Source organism: Aspergillus versicolor (genome assembly GCF_001890125.1).
Source record: "Aspergillus versicolor CBS 583.65 unplaced genomic scaffold ASPVEscaffold_2, whole genome shotgun sequence".
In the NCBI taxonomy this organism is placed as follows: Eukaryota; Fungi; Ascomycota; class Eurotiomycetes; order Eurotiales; family Aspergillaceae; genus Aspergillus; species Aspergillus versicolor.
The window spans coordinates 429,288-447,365 of NW_024467525.1; the positions used below are offsets into that span (position 1 = coordinate 429,288).

The 18,078-nt window shown below is 49.8% G+C and overlaps 7 protein-coding genes across 7 annotated transcripts; 4 read left to right on the plus strand and 3 right to left on the minus strand.

Annotated features, from left to right (window-relative positions):
- Positions 1–2,420: 2,420 nt before the first annotated feature.
- ASPVEDRAFT_79543 (putative RNA interference and gene silencing protein (Qde2)) lies at positions 2,421–5,761 on the plus strand (the record flags this gene model as incomplete). Its single annotated transcript, XM_040816707.1, has 4 exons — positions 2,421–2,722; positions 2,789–3,918; positions 3,980–4,224; positions 4,286–5,761. The coding sequence occupies 4 exons, from the start codon at positions 2,421–2,423 to the stop codon at positions 5,759–5,761; spliced, it is 3,153 nt and encodes a 1,050-aa protein (XP_040663625.1).
- An 871-nt stretch (positions 5,762–6,632) lies between these two features.
- Positions 6,633–8,358, minus strand: ASPVEDRAFT_126265 (uncharacterized protein; the record flags this gene model as incomplete). The annotated part of the gene is made up of 3 exons (XM_040806351.1): positions 6,633–7,426; positions 7,517–7,979; positions 8,053–8,358. The coding sequence occupies 3 exons, from the start codon at positions 8,356–8,358 to the stop codon at positions 6,633–6,635; spliced, it is 1,563 nt and encodes a 520-aa protein (XP_040663626.1).
- A 996-nt stretch (positions 8,359–9,354) lies between these two features.
- On the minus strand, positions 9,355–10,038 carry ASPVEDRAFT_79545 (DNA-directed RNA polymerase II subunit RPB7; the record flags this gene model as incomplete). Its single annotated transcript, XM_040816708.1, has 4 exons — positions 9,355–9,364; positions 9,429–9,598; positions 9,660–9,740; positions 9,790–10,038. 4 exons carry the CDS (start codon positions 10,036–10,038, stop codon positions 9,355–9,357), a joined length of 510 nt encoding a protein of 169 aa, XP_040663627.1.
- A 698-nt stretch (positions 10,039–10,736) lies between these two features.
- ASPVEDRAFT_124150 (2-hydroxy-palmitic acid dioxygenase MPO1) lies at positions 10,737–11,488 on the plus strand (the record flags this gene model as incomplete). Its single annotated transcript, XM_040806154.1, has 4 exons — positions 10,737–10,769; positions 10,827–10,850; positions 10,903–10,962; positions 11,036–11,488. The coding sequence occupies 4 exons, from the start codon at positions 10,737–10,739 to the stop codon at positions 11,486–11,488; spliced, it is 570 nt and encodes a 189-aa protein (XP_040663628.1).
- Positions 11,489–12,122: 634 nt separating this feature from the next.
- ASPVEDRAFT_37317 (F1F0 ATP synthase subunit alpha) lies at positions 12,123–14,824 on the plus strand. The gene is made up of 7 exons (XM_040811438.1): positions 12,123–12,580; positions 12,758–12,927; positions 13,059–13,115; positions 13,170–13,290; positions 13,360–13,832; positions 13,895–14,675; positions 14,745–14,824. The coding sequence occupies exons 1-6, from the start codon at positions 12,509–12,511 to the stop codon at positions 14,673–14,675; spliced, it is 1,674 nt and encodes a 557-aa protein (XP_040663629.1). The 5' UTR covers positions 12,123–12,508; the 3' UTR covers positions 14,745–14,824.
- Positions 14,825–15,605: 781 nt separating this feature from the next.
- ASPVEDRAFT_24791 (methylenetetrahydrofolate dehydrogenase (NAD(+))) lies at positions 15,606–16,860 on the plus strand (the record flags this gene model as incomplete). The annotated part of the gene is made up of 4 exons (XM_040809701.1): positions 15,606–15,802; positions 15,940–16,573; positions 16,628–16,717; positions 16,777–16,860. 4 exons carry the CDS (start codon positions 15,606–15,608, stop codon positions 16,858–16,860), a joined length of 1,005 nt encoding a protein of 334 aa, XP_040663630.1.
- A 351-nt stretch (positions 16,861–17,211) lies between these two features.
- On the minus strand, positions 17,212–18,060 carry ASPVEDRAFT_79549 (signal peptidase complex subunit 2; the record flags this gene model as incomplete). The annotated part of the gene is made up of 3 exons (XM_040816709.1): positions 17,212–17,508; positions 17,615–17,913; positions 18,015–18,060. The coding sequence occupies 3 exons, from the start codon at positions 18,058–18,060 to the stop codon at positions 17,212–17,214; spliced, it is 642 nt and encodes a 213-aa protein (XP_040663631.1).
- Between the last annotated feature and the right edge of the window lie 18 nt (positions 18,061–18,078).

The following is an 18,078-nucleotide window of genomic DNA, read 5'->3' on the forward strand; positions in this document are numbered from 1 at the left end:
CAAGACCCCTGTGACCAATGAGAGCACTGGCGAATTTGTGCGAATAGTTCCCTGTCTAGCCCGGAAGCTCTCAAACTTGTTGTGGAATCAAGAACAAAAGTACAATGCCCTAGACCTTGAGTGACGGGCACAGCTAATTCCAAGTCGCACCTGCCGCCAAAACCGTCAAGATTAACAGTCGGAGAGGTTGGTTTCTTTTTTCTTCGGCATAAGATTGAAACTGCGATTCTTCTAACCACTCTGGCTCTTGTGTTGGCCGAGAAATCGAGATGCAACTGATATTGGTGGGCAGAGAAAGCGAATCGCGGGGTGAAAGTAGAGCGGTTCTACCTATGAGTAAAATCGCAACCGCTGGGTGTGAAGTAGCGCAAGAAGTTGAAGTCTGTTAAATGGGGGATTCAAATGCCCCCGCAACGCCGCTATAAGAGATGCGAGACTCGAGAGTGCGACGATAAACGTAGGAATGCTTCGCGAACAAGCTCGACGGTGCCAAGATAGATCGCCGGCGATGGTGAGCGAGACAGAGTCAGCCGTAATTGCCAACCAAAGTCAAGCCACTGGGGAGGATATCGTGATTCTCAGTCGCTGGAGACCAGGCTCGGGGCACTCTTCCAGGTGAAAGGAAGGAAGAAGAGAGACCGCAAACGGGATGAAACTTCCTTAGTTGGTTCTGCTTAGTGATGAAGGACGATTGCAACTGTTATCTCCGTTATCACCATGCACCAGCAAAGGCGGTCGAGTCCTGCCGTGATTCTGTGGAGGCTGGAGGCCAGCTGGACAAAGTGAAACTGGCAATAAGAGGTATGCTTTTGAGTTTCTTTGGTCGTGGAATATCCAAAATGATGGATACCTGATGTTCAGTCTTCAGCTTCGTCAGCCAATGTCAACGTTCGACAAGCGTCCCATCGCGCGCCCGTCCCGTTCTCACAGCCAGGCTCACACAGTCTTTCAGCCCCCAGAAGGACCCAGACTTCTGCTCGGGGGCACAAACCCGGTCGAAACCGCGTTTCTTATTTGTTAGTTGATTGCAGGGGTCATGCTAGGCTGTGGCTTTGCTCGATCTCTGAGTCACATCCAGACGTCTTTCTCCAATTAGAACAGGCAATGGAAAGTTGTTGGTTCGACCTTGACTATCACTATGCATCATGGATTCTTTCATTGAAGCCTTCCACCTGCATCAGCAGCATCCAGTGTCCACTGGATCTTGAGTCGCCTTGTCCCACAAGTCCGTCCAGTCACCCAGGCGGCAAGACGTGGAATGGGGAAAAGAGATCCATGGTCCACTCTGCCGCATGAGGAGACGGACGGACCACGCTTGATCATACTCGCGATTTCCAGGGAACACGAACACATGGAAAGGCAAAGTTCAGTTTTACCACCAGTCAGCAATACAATAACATTGAAACCTCCAAACCTCTTAGCCGGTCTGAACTAGGCCTGGCGTTGGAGCGCTCTCCAAGCTTACACTCTGATTTGAGAATTGGAGTCAGGATTACAATATCCGTCAGTGGACGCTTAAGTTGTTAAATTGGTATATTCTGTAGAAAACAAGCTGACCTTTGAAGCTTCCTCGATAAAAGCTTCTTTTACTGCTGCCTCTTCTCCGAATTTACCGACCGCGTCGAACTACTACCTTAATCACCCCAGTGCCTTTTGCCTATTCAATACATCACCCAGCATTCAAATAGTGAGTCTACGCATGAGCTGTCATTTCTCCCATCTGTCTTGCGACAATAAAATCATCGACAAGCATCGCATTTCAATGACCCGAGACGGCCAAAGGTCAAATAGGACCTTCTATCTACAGTACCTAACCGATTGATTGGCGAGGTGTTGAAGTGGGCTTCCAAGGCTCAGAAGTGAGGTCCACCGATCAAAACGCAACAACTCGCCGGAGACAAACAGCCTTGCTTCGTCATTATTATTCTCTGTTCCAGCCCAATTGTTGGGAGCAAACGTCAGCCTTGGGCTTTCCCAACATTTGCCCAGGCGCCGCGTGCTCTCTGCATCTCAGTTGCTGACCCAATTAATCACCTTCTTGTTCATCCATCCTCGCTTCCGACCAGGCACTCTGTCAAACATTCTTAGCCTACGGTTTTGATCGGTCGGTCAAAGCCCATGCTCCAGGAAGGCGAAAGAATGCACTCAACCAATTGAGTCTCAGTGTTTGCCAATGGAAATCGTACAAACAGAAGCATATATTTTCCCCACGGCGGTAAAGAAAGCTCCAGCCTTGTGGTGGAGGTCGAGCTACACTGTAAACATTTAAGATTCCCTTCCACCCCACATTATTCTCGAACCTCATCTTCAGCGTTTAGTGCCCATTTTATTTTTTACCCTAGTTTCGTCTAGTTTTATTATAATTCGGGTCAGGCAAACAGCGAGCCACTTTCTTCTCGCCCTAACACCCAAAAGCTATCATGTCGAGCGGCGGAGGCCCACCCCAGCGGGGCGGCGGCCGCGGAAGGGGTAACGACCGTGGTAAAGGGCCGGGTGAAAACAGAGGCCGCGGTGGGAGAGGACGTGGAAGCCCTGGTCGTGGAGCTGATCGTGGAGCAGACCGTGGAGGTGGACGTGGCCGAGGTCGTGGCTCCTCCCACGATCTACCATATCGTCCAGCGCAAGACGACTCTAGCAGAGGCGGCTTCAGAGGTCGTGGTGGTCGCGGTGGCCGTGGTGGTGGCCGAGGTGGCCATTTTGATCAAGGTCCCCCTATCTTCAAGTATGTCACTTTCTTCAGGTTACTCAGCGGTTCGGATTGACTGACGCACGCTTCTATGGTAACCAGCCCTGCCGGAGGCGTCCCATCACCGAGCAGCAAGATCACACAGACAGAAGATGCTCTGGCAGCAGCCCTCGCAAAAAATAAGAAATCGATTGGATATCCCGAGCGTCCCGGCTATGGTACGCAAGGACGAGAAATCCAGCTGTTTGCCAACTATTTCGAACTAAAGTCTGTTGGAAAAACCATGTATCGTTACAGTATCGACATTGATGCTGGATCAGGCCGCAATCCCGGGCCTAAAAAAGCAAAACAGATTATCCATCTGCTGCTTGAGGAGCACTTTCCGCAGGTCCACTCCAGTATTGTAACTGACTATAGGTCAACTATGATTTCATATCTAGAGATCTTGAGTCAGCCACAAGAACCAGTTACTTTCGATATCATCTACCGGGGCGAGCATGAGGATGAGCCGCTGAGGAAGGTAGAAAAATATCGTGTTACCCTCAAGTTCACCGGTCAGGTTGACCCTACAGCACTTCTCAACTACCTGACTTCCTCCAATGCAGCTCAGATGTTCGAAGATAAGGCCGACATCCTGCAAGCACTGAATATCGCTGCCGGCCATTACGCCAAATCCTCTACGTCCATTGCTTCTCATGGTGCCAACAAGCACTACGCAATCCAGGATGGTGCTGCGGAGAAGTTCAATTTGGGTGCCGGGCTCGAAGCTCTTCGGGGGTATTTTGTGAGCGTTCGTGCTGCGACAGCTCGTATACTGGTAAATGTTCAGGTGAAATACGTCGCTTGCTACGAAGATGGCCCCCTAGGCCATGTCATCCGCCATGTTATCCGCCAATTCCCACTCGCAAGCAAGAGGGACATTTACGACTTGAAAAAGTTTCTCTACCAACTCAGAGTCCGCGTAACCCACATCGAAAGAAGAAACAAAAAAGGAATAGTCATTCCAAGGATGAAGACCATTATCAATTTGGCAACTCCCCAAGATGGACTCGCACTTCCGAACCCGCCAAGAATCAAATCTTTGGGTGCAGGTCCGAATGATGTCCAGTTCTTTTTGGATGCACCAGGTCAATCGAGTCAACAGACCAGCTCTAAGAGCAAGAAGGGCAAGAAGCCGGCTGGCCCCGAACCGTCAGGGTCGTACATCACTGTTGCGGAGTTCTTTCAGCGAAGTAAGCACCCTATATGCAATTTTTTCCCTTTCGAAAACAGGTCTAACCACTGCCACTGAAGACTACAATGTCCAAGTAGACAAGAATATACCGGTTGTGAATGTGGGATCCATAGCGAAGCCGTTGTACCTCCCAGTAGAAGTCTGTGAAGTCGAGGCTGGCCAACCAGCAAAGGCAAAGCTTTCACCCAACCAGACAAGAGAAATGTTGAAATTTGCGGTTCGATCCCCAGCACAAAATGCTTCGTCGATTGTTACAAAAGGGTTGGGAACACTGGGACTTGGGGACCCGGTCAACGCCACTCTGGTACGTATATTTCTCACCCACCCAGCGCAGGATACCTTGCTAATGCCTTTGATGTGAGCAGGCGGAATTTGGTATACAAACCAACCCGAGTCTAATCACAGTCCCAGGACGCGTTCTTCCGCCACCCAGTGTGCATTACAAGGACATCAAATCGTCCAAGGATAAGCGGATCGATACTATTGGTGGCAGCTGGAACATGAAGTCGATCAAGTTCTCGACCACCTCTAACCTCTCGACCTGGACTTGGATCTATATCACACCCCAAACCATGTCTCACTTTGCCAACCAGGAAGAGCTGGAAAACTGTATTTCCAAGTTCACATCGAAACTTAACGAAGTTGGAGTCAAGGCAAACCCCCCGCTGCCAGGCGCCCGCGTTACATTGAAGCGCGAAAGCTATGAAAGGGATATCAACAATAAGATTGGTGACCTGATGAACAAATATAACCCGAAATTGATATTGACAATTCTCCCATTTAATGACACTGAAATCTACAATTGCGTTAAACAGGCCTGTGACATCCATCATGGAGTGCGCAATGTCAATGTCCTCGCCGAACGTTTCAAAGGATGCAACGAACAATACTTCGCGAATGTCGGCTTGAAATTTAACCTCAAGCTCGGGGGTGTGAATCAAGTTGTTAAACCGAACCAGTTGGGAATAATTGGTGAAGGCAAGACAATGCTCCTCGGTATTGATGTCACTCACCCGTCCCCCGGCTCCGCCAAAGGTGCGCCCAGTGTCGCAGCCATGGTCGCCTCTGTCGACTCCTCTCTCGGACAATGGCCAGCAGAAATCCGCATCCAAAATGAAGCTCGCAACGAGATGGTCGATTCTCTCGACTCCATGCTCAAGGAACATCTCCGCCGCTGGAAGAATAACCACAAAGATGCGTACCCGGAGAACATTATCGTCTACCGCGATGGTGTCTCAGAGGGCCAGTACGACCTTGTTACAAGCAAGGAACTGCCCCTCCTTAAATCAGCCTGCAGGGCAGTTTACCCGGCCTCTTTAACAGCAAAGAACCTACCTCGATTCTCAATAATCATTGTCGGCAAGCGTCACCATACCCGCTTCTATCCGACCCGCCAGGACGATGCTGACCGTTCCAACAACCCCATTCACGGCACAGTCGTCGATCGCGGTGTCACGGAAGCTCGCAACTGGGACTTCTTCCTCCAGGCTCATACTGCACTCAAGGGAACTGCGCGCCCAGCACACTACTACACCGTGTGGGACGAAATCTTCCTCAACCTGAAGCCAGCGCTTCCCGCGCAAAACACAGCTGACATCCTCGAGGCAATGACCCACCACATGTGCTACCTATTCGGCAGAGCAACCAAGGCCGTCAGCATCTGTCCGCCAGCCTATTACGCCGACCTAGTCTGCACCCGTGCCCGGTGCTACCTAAGTCGTGCGTTTGAACCAGAAACCCCCAGCGGTAGTGTCATCGGCGGCGAAGAACCCGGCGTCACTGTTGAGGGTTCGGACGTTTCGATCCATCCGAATGTTAGGGATACGATGTTCTACATCTAGAACAGGCGATCGCGCTGTCGTCCTTTCTTTTCCGGATTCATCATGCTATTTGAGTTGGGTTAGTAATACTAGTATTTGCTTTTCGCCATTCTCAGCATTCTTGGATGTATGCTCGGAATTTTATGGACTTTGGAAGTTTGGATTCTTGCTTTGTTTGCTTTTTTCCTGTCCGAGTATTAAATACCTACTGTAAGCAAGCGAGGTAGATTAGATTAGTGGGTTTGGTATCAGAATGGCAATTTGTTGGCCGGATATATATATATTCATTCCTGACCTTAAGTCCCACCCATGTACACATTAAATAGCCAAACACAATTATCGGTACAACAGTGTACGCCGTAAGCTTTGTGTGATTTATCAATTCTTCTTATTTTCCTATTTTCTTATTTTATTTTTCTTTTGCAATCGTGCGTTTATATTACCAACACTAAAGCACAAAGTAATCATAAAATTGGGTATGGCATTCTTGCACAATAAGGAAGCATAAAGTAAATACGAACGGAGTATCAGGCGATAAAAAGACAAGAATATCAAGTCAGCGAGAGACTGAAACTCGTACAGGAAAGGGGAAATAATTGAATGGCACAGGAAAAGAAATACAAGGCGTGTACGCGTAGACCGACAAACTCATAGCAGTAAGTAGGATCTTGCAACAAAAAGGTACGAAAACAAAGGCCGCCGAGAGTTAGAAAAAGAAACATAGGTACGTAGTATATCAATGATAGTCATATATCCATGCGGGCGTGGACCAATTACTTAACCAGCCGTTCAGTATCTTCCGGTTTTTTTCGTGAGCGTTTATACTGTTTCTTTTTCCAGGTTGTCATCGGCTTCTGCTGGACTTCTTGCTCATCCCGGCGCGGGACTGGGTTTATTCTTCCTCACCAAAGCCCCAGCTTTTCTGGTTCACGTTGTGTAAGACCCGACGCTGTGGGGGTGTAGCGGCCTTGTTTGGCTCAGGGGTTCTACTACCGTAGGGATTCCAGGATGGCTCCATCATCTTCACGGCTTTGACTCGATCCTCGGAGGGCTTCTTGTTCTCGTGGCTGACATCGCCTTCGGTTTCCTGAGGTTCGTCTGTTACCTCCCAGTGGGGTTCGAAGTCCTTCTTGCGGTTGGGCCCGTTGTGCACGACAGAAAGAGGGCGCTCTTTGCTGGTTTGCTTTTTAGTGTCCTCCTCGGCCTCAACCTCATCTGCTTCGCCGTACAAGGTGTTCTTATAGAGCCCTAATCCCTTGTTTTGATATGATTTGATAATGCGCTTGTTACCCTGCTCTTCGTCGCCGTCTGTGATCTGGAAATGAGTCTCGGCGTCACGTCGGGGCTGCAAAACGCGGGGCTTGGCTGGCGGTGAATCCTGCTCAGGCTCATCGTCACTCCAACCAAAATGACGGACTTCTTCACCTCGGGGTTTGCGTTGCGGCTTCTGTGGGGTCGAGAAGTCTTCAAAATCCCAGTTGTTGACGTGGCGGGAGCCTGGGCGTGAGGCAGGTGCCTTGATTTCACGGCTGCTATTGTCACCACCCAGCTCGAAGTGTTCGAAGCGCTTCGGGTGCGCGCGGTAGGCAATCTGCTCCGGCTTCTCACGAGCGACTGTCTCATCGTCATCGAAGATGCGAGATGGACCGAAGTTCTTCCCGGCGCCGACTTTAGGGGCGACTGCGGCTTCCTCCTTCAAGTTATCGACCTCTTCGGGCTCGAAGATACGCGATGGGCGGAAGTTCTTGCCTGCGCCGATCTTGGGAGGGACGGCACGCGGTCGCGAGGGAGTCGCATCAGGAGCGTCATCATTCTCCTCGTCACCGACAAAGAGCTCATTGTAATTACGAGGTGGGGGTTTGGCGGAGGCAGGGGCGCGAGGAGGCTGCACATGCTGTTCGCGGTTTTTGCTGGGTGAAAGTAGCTCGAAAAGTGAGTCGGCTGCATAGGGATCCTTGATGCGTTTCTTTCCGGGAGAAGGGGGCGCTGCGGGAGCATCATCCTGACCCTCTTTCGCGGTGAATGAAGGCTCAGTCTGGGCTACTGGAGGAGGTCCATTGTCTGCGGGAGCCGATGAGGATGCGACCTTGATCAGGCGAGTCTGCTTGTCCGCGTCGCGAACAGGCCAGTTACGAGCGCGGTTTCCAATGACTTCGACTTGCTTTAAGAGGGAGGCCTGGTCCCAATGGATTCTGACGCTTTGGATTTGAGTCTGGGCATTGAAACGGACGATATGGATCTACAAGCAGAATGATTGGCATTAGTACAGTAGTCTACTCATCGGAGAATTTTTGGTCATGGGGAGCGCCCACCGTGGGGAACTTCACGACGCGATCGAACAAGAACGTCTCATCCAGATTAGGAAGATAGGCTCCACCTCCAGTAAGGAATTGAAGAGAAGTGTCGACATCCAGAGAGAGCGCGTTAGAACCTTGTACAGAATCAATGATAGTTTGAGAGTTGATCTTGATTTCCTGCTGTTTGGTGAGGTGTTTGGTCACACTGTCGGCTCCCTTGAACTCGGTGGTGGAGGTGATATAGATCAGGGACACATCAGAGGCAAGGGACGCTGGGTTAGGCGCAGCCAGGAATCTCTGGTACACGTCCTTGAGAGACATTGCGAAATTGAGGAGTTCGAGTAGGGAAAGAGAAAAAGAAAGTAAATAAAAGGGATTGCGGTTCAGAGATCAAGGAGGGGAACGGTTTGTTTGGTTGAGCAAGCCACGAACCACGGTTTGACAGCCGCCGCCCAAGCGCGATATTATTATTATTAGAAGGACCACAGTGTCTGGGGAAGACACAGAAGAATGCAGGAATGAGTCCTTGCAGTGAGATAACGAGGGTCTGGAATTTGTTGAATGTTGTCTCTGGCTTCCTTTATTGAGTTTTAAGAGAGGAAGGACCAGGGAGACTTTGCCAGTTGAACACACGAACCTCCCGGTTATTCGGCTGTGCTGGGCGACGCTCCAGGCCTGGGTCAATCATAATAACAATGGGAAATGATAGAGAGGCCGGTTCTTCAGAGTTCCCGTGATAATTACCCAAATATCGGCCAAGGAAGCCCCAGGACTGGGGATTCCACATGCGCCGGACGCACCAGTGTTTCACCACTACGCCCGTCCCTAAGCCGCGTCTCTCAGGCAACTGCGAATAAAATGAGAACAACCATAATAATAAAAATTGTTATTGTTGTGCTCTATAGAAGACGCTTTCGACTTCATTCCATCCAGTCTCCAATCTTATTGTGTATCTGTATATTGCCCTCTAGATAGCCATTGCTCATAAGCACCGCTCTACTCTGTACGTACTACCCCAGTGGGGTACCCGCGAATAGATCTGCACCGGCCAAAACAAGATCGCTTTTGCTGCAATAATTGGCAGTCCTCACTTCGTCATGGGGCCCGCGAAAGAAGAGAGTATGGCTTGCAACTCTTCCATCCTATCCCTGTCTGGCCAAAACCCAGTCTCACATGATCCTGTCGAGCAACTTGAGGGACAGCTTTTGCGGCCCGATAAGTGTGGTATTTGCGAATAAAACAGAAAGCTGAACGGCGCTATTTCGTGGGATTGTTTTAATTTATCGTTATCGTCATAAACGCGAAATATTCGTGTTGTTATAGCGGTCTGTGAGAAGAGGGCGGCGTCCGTTAGTAGTGATTTAAGACACCAGGCGCGAAGCAAAACCCACCCTAGGTAATCTTCCTTGATCGTCCCAATCGCATTGATAGCAGCAACGTCCGGCTTGACACCAAGAATCTTAAGTCGAAGGTTGGTGCCCTTCTCGATGACCTGGTCCGCATGATCCGTGTATTGTGGTGGCACTGTGTTCGGCTCCCATTTTATGTCGGAGGGAATATTCTTGCAGGCCCGTTAGCATCGAGCGAAACGGCAACTGTAATATTCACCAAGGATAACGTACTTTGCGCGCAATGAAGACCGACAATGGGCCGGCCAGGGTGAAAATCCCTGTGGGCTTCACTGACGTGACAGAAGCATCGACCTAGAGATATTGTTAGACCTGGTTTATGGTTGACCAGTCTAATACATACTGTCTCCCCGCGGAAGGGCTTCCAGATAATTGCCCGATATTTAATTGTGTATTCAGCCTGCCCGTTACTCGGGAGCACTCGCCCCTCGCCGATGTCCACCATGTCCATGACACATATCACAAAGTGGTCTCCGGTACACCGCCCCTCTTCTTCCTCGTTTAAGCGATTGATGAGATATTCGCGCACATTTGGACCGAAGTACGACGGATGTAATGAGATCACTTTTGTCTCTTCCTTAAGAAAAAACATGGCGACGACTTGTTGGATTCGGCGGCCAGTTAAGCCGAGATCGGAGGCTAGAACTGTTGCAAAGTCGACTTCAAAGTTGGTAGACGCGGTGGGAAAGTTCCAACAGCGCACCTCGAGGAGATACGCTGTGTCGCAGTAGCGAGTTGCGCTGGGATAATGACTGGAATTGCTGGCACAAAACGATTAACGACAGAAAAATCAATACTTCATGGCCGCTCGTAGAACGAGAACAGTAAAATTATAATTTCAAAGAAAGGAGCGCACGGTCGAGGTATCAGTCGCGACCAGAAAATCCTCCACAGAGGTTACTTTTTGTTGAAAGAACCAGCAAATCCAGCAACAAAGCTCCCATGAAGCCTCGTCTGGCCCGATCCCACTCAACAAGCTCCGGATGGTCACCTGACATTGATAGTCCTTTATCCGCTCAATACAATACGATACGGCGAGCTGCGCTCCAATTTGCGGAATTTCCGCATTTTAGTATGTCACAGTAATACCAGCCTCATTCCTAGTATGCAGTACCTCGGCCTGCACATGACGTTTGTGCAATGATCTTTTGATTATTATTCCCTGGAGTTGGCTCATACGATGACTTTTACCCTGTAAGACATTACTCTGCGGGGACTCGGGCTTCCTCTTTTCTTATCCCATACACCTTGACTCTTAGCGTGCCTTTGTTCACTTTCACCAGCTTCAAGATGGCTTTGAACCTTGAGAAGCAGCTCCTGTTTGTAAGTCCTTATGAATGGTCTTGAAGCCATGGGGGATTTGCTCACGTCGACCCATAGTACGGCGCATACCACAACAATCCAGTTCGTTTCCCCCCTCCCTTCATCACGGCGAAGCCTTGACTGACTGGTCTAGGTAAACGTTGCAATTCATATAACATGTGTGCCAATACTGCTGTTCACCGGGATCGCGATGGTATGCTTCTCGAATACAGCTGTACTCGAACCAGATCATGCCAGTCTAATAAGATCTTGCTTTCAACATCTAGGCATCGAATTCGCCCCCTCTCTTCAAGCTACCTGAAGTCCTTCAGATCGAAAACCTACCGCCCAACGTCGGAACGATCGGAGCACTCATTTATACCGCTTTTTATATACTTTTAGAGCCCGTGGCAGGATCTTTAATCGCACCGCTCCTGATCGGGGGCGCGGCATTTAGCAACCACATTCTAGCTACATACGGAATGACGGCCAACTACTGGTTTGGCGGGATCCATGTCGTCTCCTGGCTGTTGCAGTTTGTCGGTCACGGTGCCTTTGAGGGTCGTGCTCCAGCTCTGCTCGATAACTTGGTCCAGGCTTTGCTCCTTGCCCCCCTCTTCGTCTGGATGGAGATTCTCTTCTTCTTCGGCTACCGCCCTGAGTTGAAGGCACGATATGATGCTAGTGTGCAGAAGGAGATCGCAGCGTTCAAGGACAAGAAGAACAAAGCCGCGAAATGATAGGCACAGAGAGTTAAGGGATAAGGGGTTTTGTATAGCCATTCTTGGTCTAATTATTTTTATGATAGGATTCATGAGCCGCTGTTTGCATGAAGCGTTGTGATTACGCCGAATTGAGATGGCTGTTCGGAACTGGTTTGATTGCTGTGCAGCTTAACTGCATAAATTGCATCAATTGCATAACCGCCGCATCGCCTGGATATTCAATATTGAAAACCCCATCTTGATATTATACTTTGTTTCAAGATGTCGAGGATGCAGAAAGCAGTTACCTAGTTAGCTACTAGCGGATGGTGATGTCAACCTCACGCGGGAACTTGGCGAAATGAAACTTAGGTGGAAGGACCCGAGGGAAGGACTCGAGAATGGGGGAAGCAATAATCGAGTGACGGAAACCAACCAAGAGGGTCCTATTCAACACCTCAAGAAGCGATCGTATTTATAGTAATAGAATATTAATATTGGACTTCACTTTTGAGAAATGCTGCTCCTAATTGTTGTTTGTCGTCCGTGCTCTTCATTGCCTATTGCCGTGGTTGCAGGAGCGGAGGAAATGACTAAGCTGTTACGATGAATATCCGGCGATCCGAAAAATACAAACACGGTGACCAGAAGGGAAAAACTGGGACTGCCAGCTGTCCGGCCCGGGAAACCTCCCGACCAGCAACGAGAACACCCCAAGTATTTGGGAAAGTCTGCGTAGAAAAGTTCCTCGATAAATAGAGTTAGAATAACTTTCTGAAAAAATTAATAATTTAAAAAGAGCCATGTGGTTGTATCGTAGCTCGACCCGTTGGAAGTCATTTTCTTGGGGTGTCCCGTGAGCGCACTAGGGCGGGTTCGGAGGTTGCTGGGCACTCGGCAAAAATAGGCTTAGTCCCAGTCCTGAGAATCCTCCCAACCCCGACGACAAAGCTCTCCTTCCATCCATCCACACTCCTCCTCTCCTCTCACCTCTTCCCCCAATTACATCTCTTCTTCAGAGAAACCTTTCTCCCTCTCCTCTGAACCCTTTTCACAATGTTCAGGAACGCTCTGCGGCAGTCTAGCCGCGCCGTCGCGGCTGCCTCTGCCACTGGCAGAGTCGCCTCGGTGAGTTCTATCCCTGTCGAGGTCGACGACGACGACTCAATTTGCCCGTTTCCCATCCGAAAGTCATCTCAATGAGAATGGCAATCGCATCTCTCGGCATTACCCTCCGTTCTATAACACATTCACGCGTTGTGGTTGCGCTTCGTCGAAGCTAACAGAGTTTGCTTCGGTCAACAGGTTCGCGCGGCTGTTCCCGGCCCCCTCTCTGCTGCCTCCAAGCAGGTCCGTACCTATGCCGCTGAGGCCAAGGCTTCGCCCACCGAGGTCTCTTCCATCCTCGAGCAGAGAATCCGTGGTGTTCAGGAGGAATCCGGTCTTGCTGAGACTGGACGTGTCCTTTCCGTCGGGTACGTTGTCGCTTTTACCGGATGAAAATTTTGGTGTCGGCTGCGATATCGCTGAAAAAACACCGCAAACCGTCTGGAATCCGCAACAATATCTTAGAGCATCATTAGCTGACTCGATTTTAATCAAATAGTGACGGTATTGCCCGTGTTCACGGTATGACCAACGTCCAGGCTGAGGAGCTGGTTGAGTACGGATACCCACATTACTTATTTTACCGTTAATAAGGCTAACTATCCAACAGGTTCGCTTCTGGTGTCAAGGGTATGTGCATGAACCTTGAAGCCGGCCAAGTCGGTGTTGTGTTGTTCGGTTCCGACCGTCTCGTCAAGGAGGGTGAAACCGTCAAGCGTACCGGAGAGATTGTATGTCATACCCATTGATATCACTGATATCGATATCCGTGATGTTCAAATACACTAACAAACAACTAGGTCGATGTCCCCGTCGGCCCTGAGCTTCTCGGCCGTGTCGTTGACGCTCTTGGTAACCCCATTGATGGCAAGGGTCCCCTGAACGCTAAGGCCAAGAGCCGTGCTCAGCTCAAGGCTCCTGGTATCCTTCCCCGTCGTTCCGTCAACCAGCCCGTACAGACTGGTATGAAGTGTGTCGACTCCATGGTGCCCATTGGCCGTGGCCAGCGTGAGTTGATCATTGGTGACCGTCAGACCGGTAAGACCGCTGTCGCTCTTGATACCATCCTCAACCAGAAGCGTTGGAACAACACCAGCAGCGATGAGAGCCAGAAGCTGTACTGTATCTACGTTGCTGTTGGTCAGAAGCGCTCTACCGTTGCCCAGCTCGTCAAGACTCTTGAGGAGAACGACGCCATGAAGTACTCTATCGTCGTTGCCGCTACCGCCTCCGAGGCTGCTCCCCTCCAATACCTTGCTCCCTTCACTGGCTGGTAAGTTGCCACGCACCTTGAATCTCTTAATCGACCATGTACTGATCCAAAAAAACCTGAAGTGCCATCGGAGAATCCTTCAGAGACTCTGGAAAGCACGCCGTCATCGTTTACGATGACCTGTCCAAGCAGGCCGTCGCCTACCGTCAGATGTCTCTGCTGCTCCGTCGTCCCCCTGGTCGTGAGGCCTACCCCGGTGACGTTTTCTACCTCCACTCTCGTCTCCTCGAGCGTGCAGCCAAGATGAACGAGAAGCACGGTGGTGGCTCCCTCACTGCTCTTCCCGTCATCGAGACCCAGGGTGGTGATGTCTCTGCCTACATTCCTACCAACGTCATCTCCATTACCGACGGTCAGATCTTCTTGGAAGCCGAGCTTTTCTATAAGGGTATCCGCCCCGCCATTAACGTCGGTCTTTCCGTCTCCCGTGTCGGTTCCGCTGCCCAGGTCAAGGCTATGAAGCAGGTCGCTGGTTCCCTGAAGCTCTTCTTGGCTCAGTACCGTGAGGTTGCTGCCTTCGCTCAGTTCGGTTCCGATCTTGATGCCTCCACCAAGCAGACCCTCGCCCGTGGTCAGCGTCTCACTGAGCTGCTTAAGCAGAAGCAGTACTCCCCCATGGCTGTTTCGGACATGGTCCCCCTCATCTTCGCTGGTGTCAACGGTTACCTCGACAACATCCCTGTTGAGAAGATCCTCCAGTGGGAGGCTGACTTCCTTGCTCACATCAAGAGCAACCAGCCTGAGATCCAGGAGTCCATCGAGAAGGAGGGACAGGTCAGCAAGGAGCTTGAGGCTAAGCTGAAGGAGACCATCTCCAGCTTCAACAAGTCTTTCAACGCATAGGTGAGCAAGCGACAGAATTGTTGATTAGCCTGCCATGTATTGTTTCATTTCCTGACTCTGTGTGTATAGACAAGATAGCTTGTACAATTGACTCCACTGTTTTGTTTTTCTCTTCACCAAGGCTTCGGGATGGACGGGTCGAAACGCCCTAGTATATCTGTAGCTGTGAAGGCACAAAGGGAGCGGTGGACTGAGCATAAGGCTGAAAAGATGAAATAATATCCTGTACGTTTAGATGTTTTTGCGCGGCAGAGGGCAGTATCGGACAGAACAACCGAGTGGGTTCGCGAGTCCATGGCAAAAGGAGTTGCATACTCTTCGGTTGGTTCCCGGCTAGGATTCCTTTGTCTACATATATGCACTCGAATATGATTTCCTTTGTTTCTATATTTTCATATCTCGCAATAACGTGATTTTTTTTCGCGATTTTTTCCATGGTAACAATATCTATAAAATGCGTGATCCGACCCTGCCAACACCTTCAGAAAAAATACAGACTGACACTCAGAGAATTCTCCCAACTATGCTCAAACTTGAGATGTTTCAAAACTGTGCTGGAACGCGTGTTCCTATACTTTTAGTTACGTTTGGTCTTTGACAGGAAATTGCCTTCCTTCGAGTATAATGGCCCAAACGTGGTTTCCTTGCGCTTATGGGAACAACCAAATTGATATATCAAGTACGTATATCAGCAAAAGACTCAGACAAAAACGGCCCTATGTAAATAATTCAATGCTCCGGTTGAAGTGTGATGAGGTCACAGAGAGGTAGGGTGGCTGACTGAATGCGGGATAATAGTTTATCGATAAGCGAATGGGACTTTCGGTACTAAATTTTCAAGGCCCCTCCCTTGTGTCAGAGGGAACGAACGGCATTGACTCATTCCCAGATTTCTTGTCTCTGACATCGATTACCTGCCTGTACACAACAATGGATACCTCTACAGAACCAGCTCCGACCTCTTGCAAGGTTATGCTCTCAAAGCATGTTGCCAATGGCTTGCTTGAGGAAGTTACCGAGGGCGTGAAGACCCTAGAGAAGCCGCCTCACCTGGTCGGATTCCTGGCGAACAGTGACCCCGCGGCACTGATGTATGCGCAATGGACTGAGAAGACATGTCATGAAAAGTGAGCATTCTTTCGTATCTTGTTCTACCTTGCAATTGGCCTTGGATCATGCTTCGAACTTTCATGGATAACTTGCGCCCCGGGCGCTATCCTCGTTATACAAATCGTAGCTAACGTAGAACTATCTTCTGATACAGTGGTTTCCGCTACTCTCTCCGCGAAGTGCACCGCGATGCTCTCGAAGAAGCAATTTTGGCCGCCAATGTCGATCCTGAAGTTGACGGCATCATAGTATACTACCCCATCTTCAACAACCGTCAAGACCAGTACCTGCAGCAGATCGTGGACGTATCCAAGGATGTAGAGGGTCTTAGCCACCGCTATATTTTCAACATGTACCAGAACATTCGCTTCCTCGATCCGGAGACCAAGCGTCAGAAGTGCCTTCTTCCCTGCACTCCTCTTGCGATCATTAAGATTCTGGAATACTTAAACATCTACAATACAATCCTGCCCTATGGAAACCGGCTGCACGGCCACACAATTTGTGTTGTCAACCGCTCCGAGGTTGTCGGCCGACCGCTTGCTGCTCTATTGGCGAACGATGGCGCTTGCGTGTACAGTGTCGATATCACTGGCATCCAAAAGTTCTACAGAGGAGAGGGATTGAAGAAGGGCAGACACGATGTGGAGGAAGTAGAAGGCAAGGAGCTGAAGGATATCGTTCCATTGTGTGACACCGTCATCTCTGGTGTGCCTGGGGACAAGTACAAGTTCGACACTAGCCTGTTGAGGGACGGTGCCGTGTGCATCAACTTCTCGAGTGAAAAGGTAGGCTTGCCTGATTGGTTGCTAAATGCAGTATGCTGATGCAACTTTGAACAGAACTTTGGTCCTGAAGTGAAGCAGAAGGCCTCTCTTTTCGTGCCGTCAATTGGAAAGGTCACCATCGTTGTTCTGCTCAGAAACTTACTGGTAAGTTACAGGCCCCAAGATGGTACAGAGGCTCCGAGGATCTAACAATGTCCCAACAGAGACTCATCCAGAACAAGAGGATGGATGATATCAAGCCCGCTGCCGCAACCGAGCGACCTGGGACCCTGGAGGCTTCTTCATAGAAAAAATTGTTTCTTGGACTGCCTGAGCCAACAGGCTTAAACATGTTATAAAGCGTATTCAAATAGAGTTTTCCCTTGTTCATTATGCTAAGCTTTCATCTCCTTACATTTGTATAGATTTCGTTTGTCATTCTGATATCCTAGACTAGAGCGTGAAAGATATCAATGTTCGCAGATAGGAACCGACCCTTTGAGTACAGTAACGGTTATGGTAATTCCGAAGACTTGCCCAACAATATACGTTTGATCCCGAAAGTAGTATGGCTGCACCCGGGAACAAGAACAAACCGGGGGCCCTGCAATTTCGATACCAGAGAAGCGCCTATTTGCCGTGCCGCAGCGGGTGTTCAGTTACTTCCGCCTTTTCCCACTCTTGTCTCCGTTGCTGCCAGAATCCTCCACTCCCACAACACTAGCTACACCACCAGTCTTCTTTTCAGTTTCCTGAGCAGCCAGCCCTAACACCTTAATCTCCTTGGCAAGCCACTTGCGCAAAGGGTCCGGGTGAAAGGTACCGTCCGCAGAAAACCAAGCTGTGAAAGGTGCCTCGATCTCCTTATCCTCAAGAATGGTATTTGAGGACGATTTATACTGGACCCGTAGCTTGTAAAGCGGCGTGTGTTTCTTAACGGACGAGCGAATCGATATCTATTGCCGTGGCGTCTTCGCATTAGCCCAGGTTCTAACAGAGAGAACACAAACGAACCCGGCCCCTCCAATTTAATGAGAATGGGAAAGAAGAGGTGGCACATACCGTCTCACCAGAGCCGCGCTTCCCCCGGAAGACTTCGCTGGCCTCAACCGCCCAAATCCAGTAAGTGAGAATCGAGTTCAGGATGAAGTACGAGGTCACGGCGGCAATGATCCATGGCGACTGTGTCGCTTCCCAGCCTAGTTTGCGGTCTGCATAGAACGTGAATGCAGCAATTGCGACAGCGCTATATCCCACGACAAAACGGACAGTTGTCTTGAAGTGGTCTTGCTTGAATGTATAGGGTTGTGGGAGGGTTGATAGGTAGGGAACTAGGGCATCATCTGTTGTTGACTTGAGGTCTATTGTAATCCAAGGCAGTTAGCATAGACGTAGACACTCGGCTGCGCCTGTTGAATATTGGACTAGATATTATTTTAGACGTGGGGAATCGCAAGCTTACCATTAGAAGAGTAAACAGGCACCTTGGGTGCCGCTGCTGAAGCCATCGTAAATTCTGCAGTTTT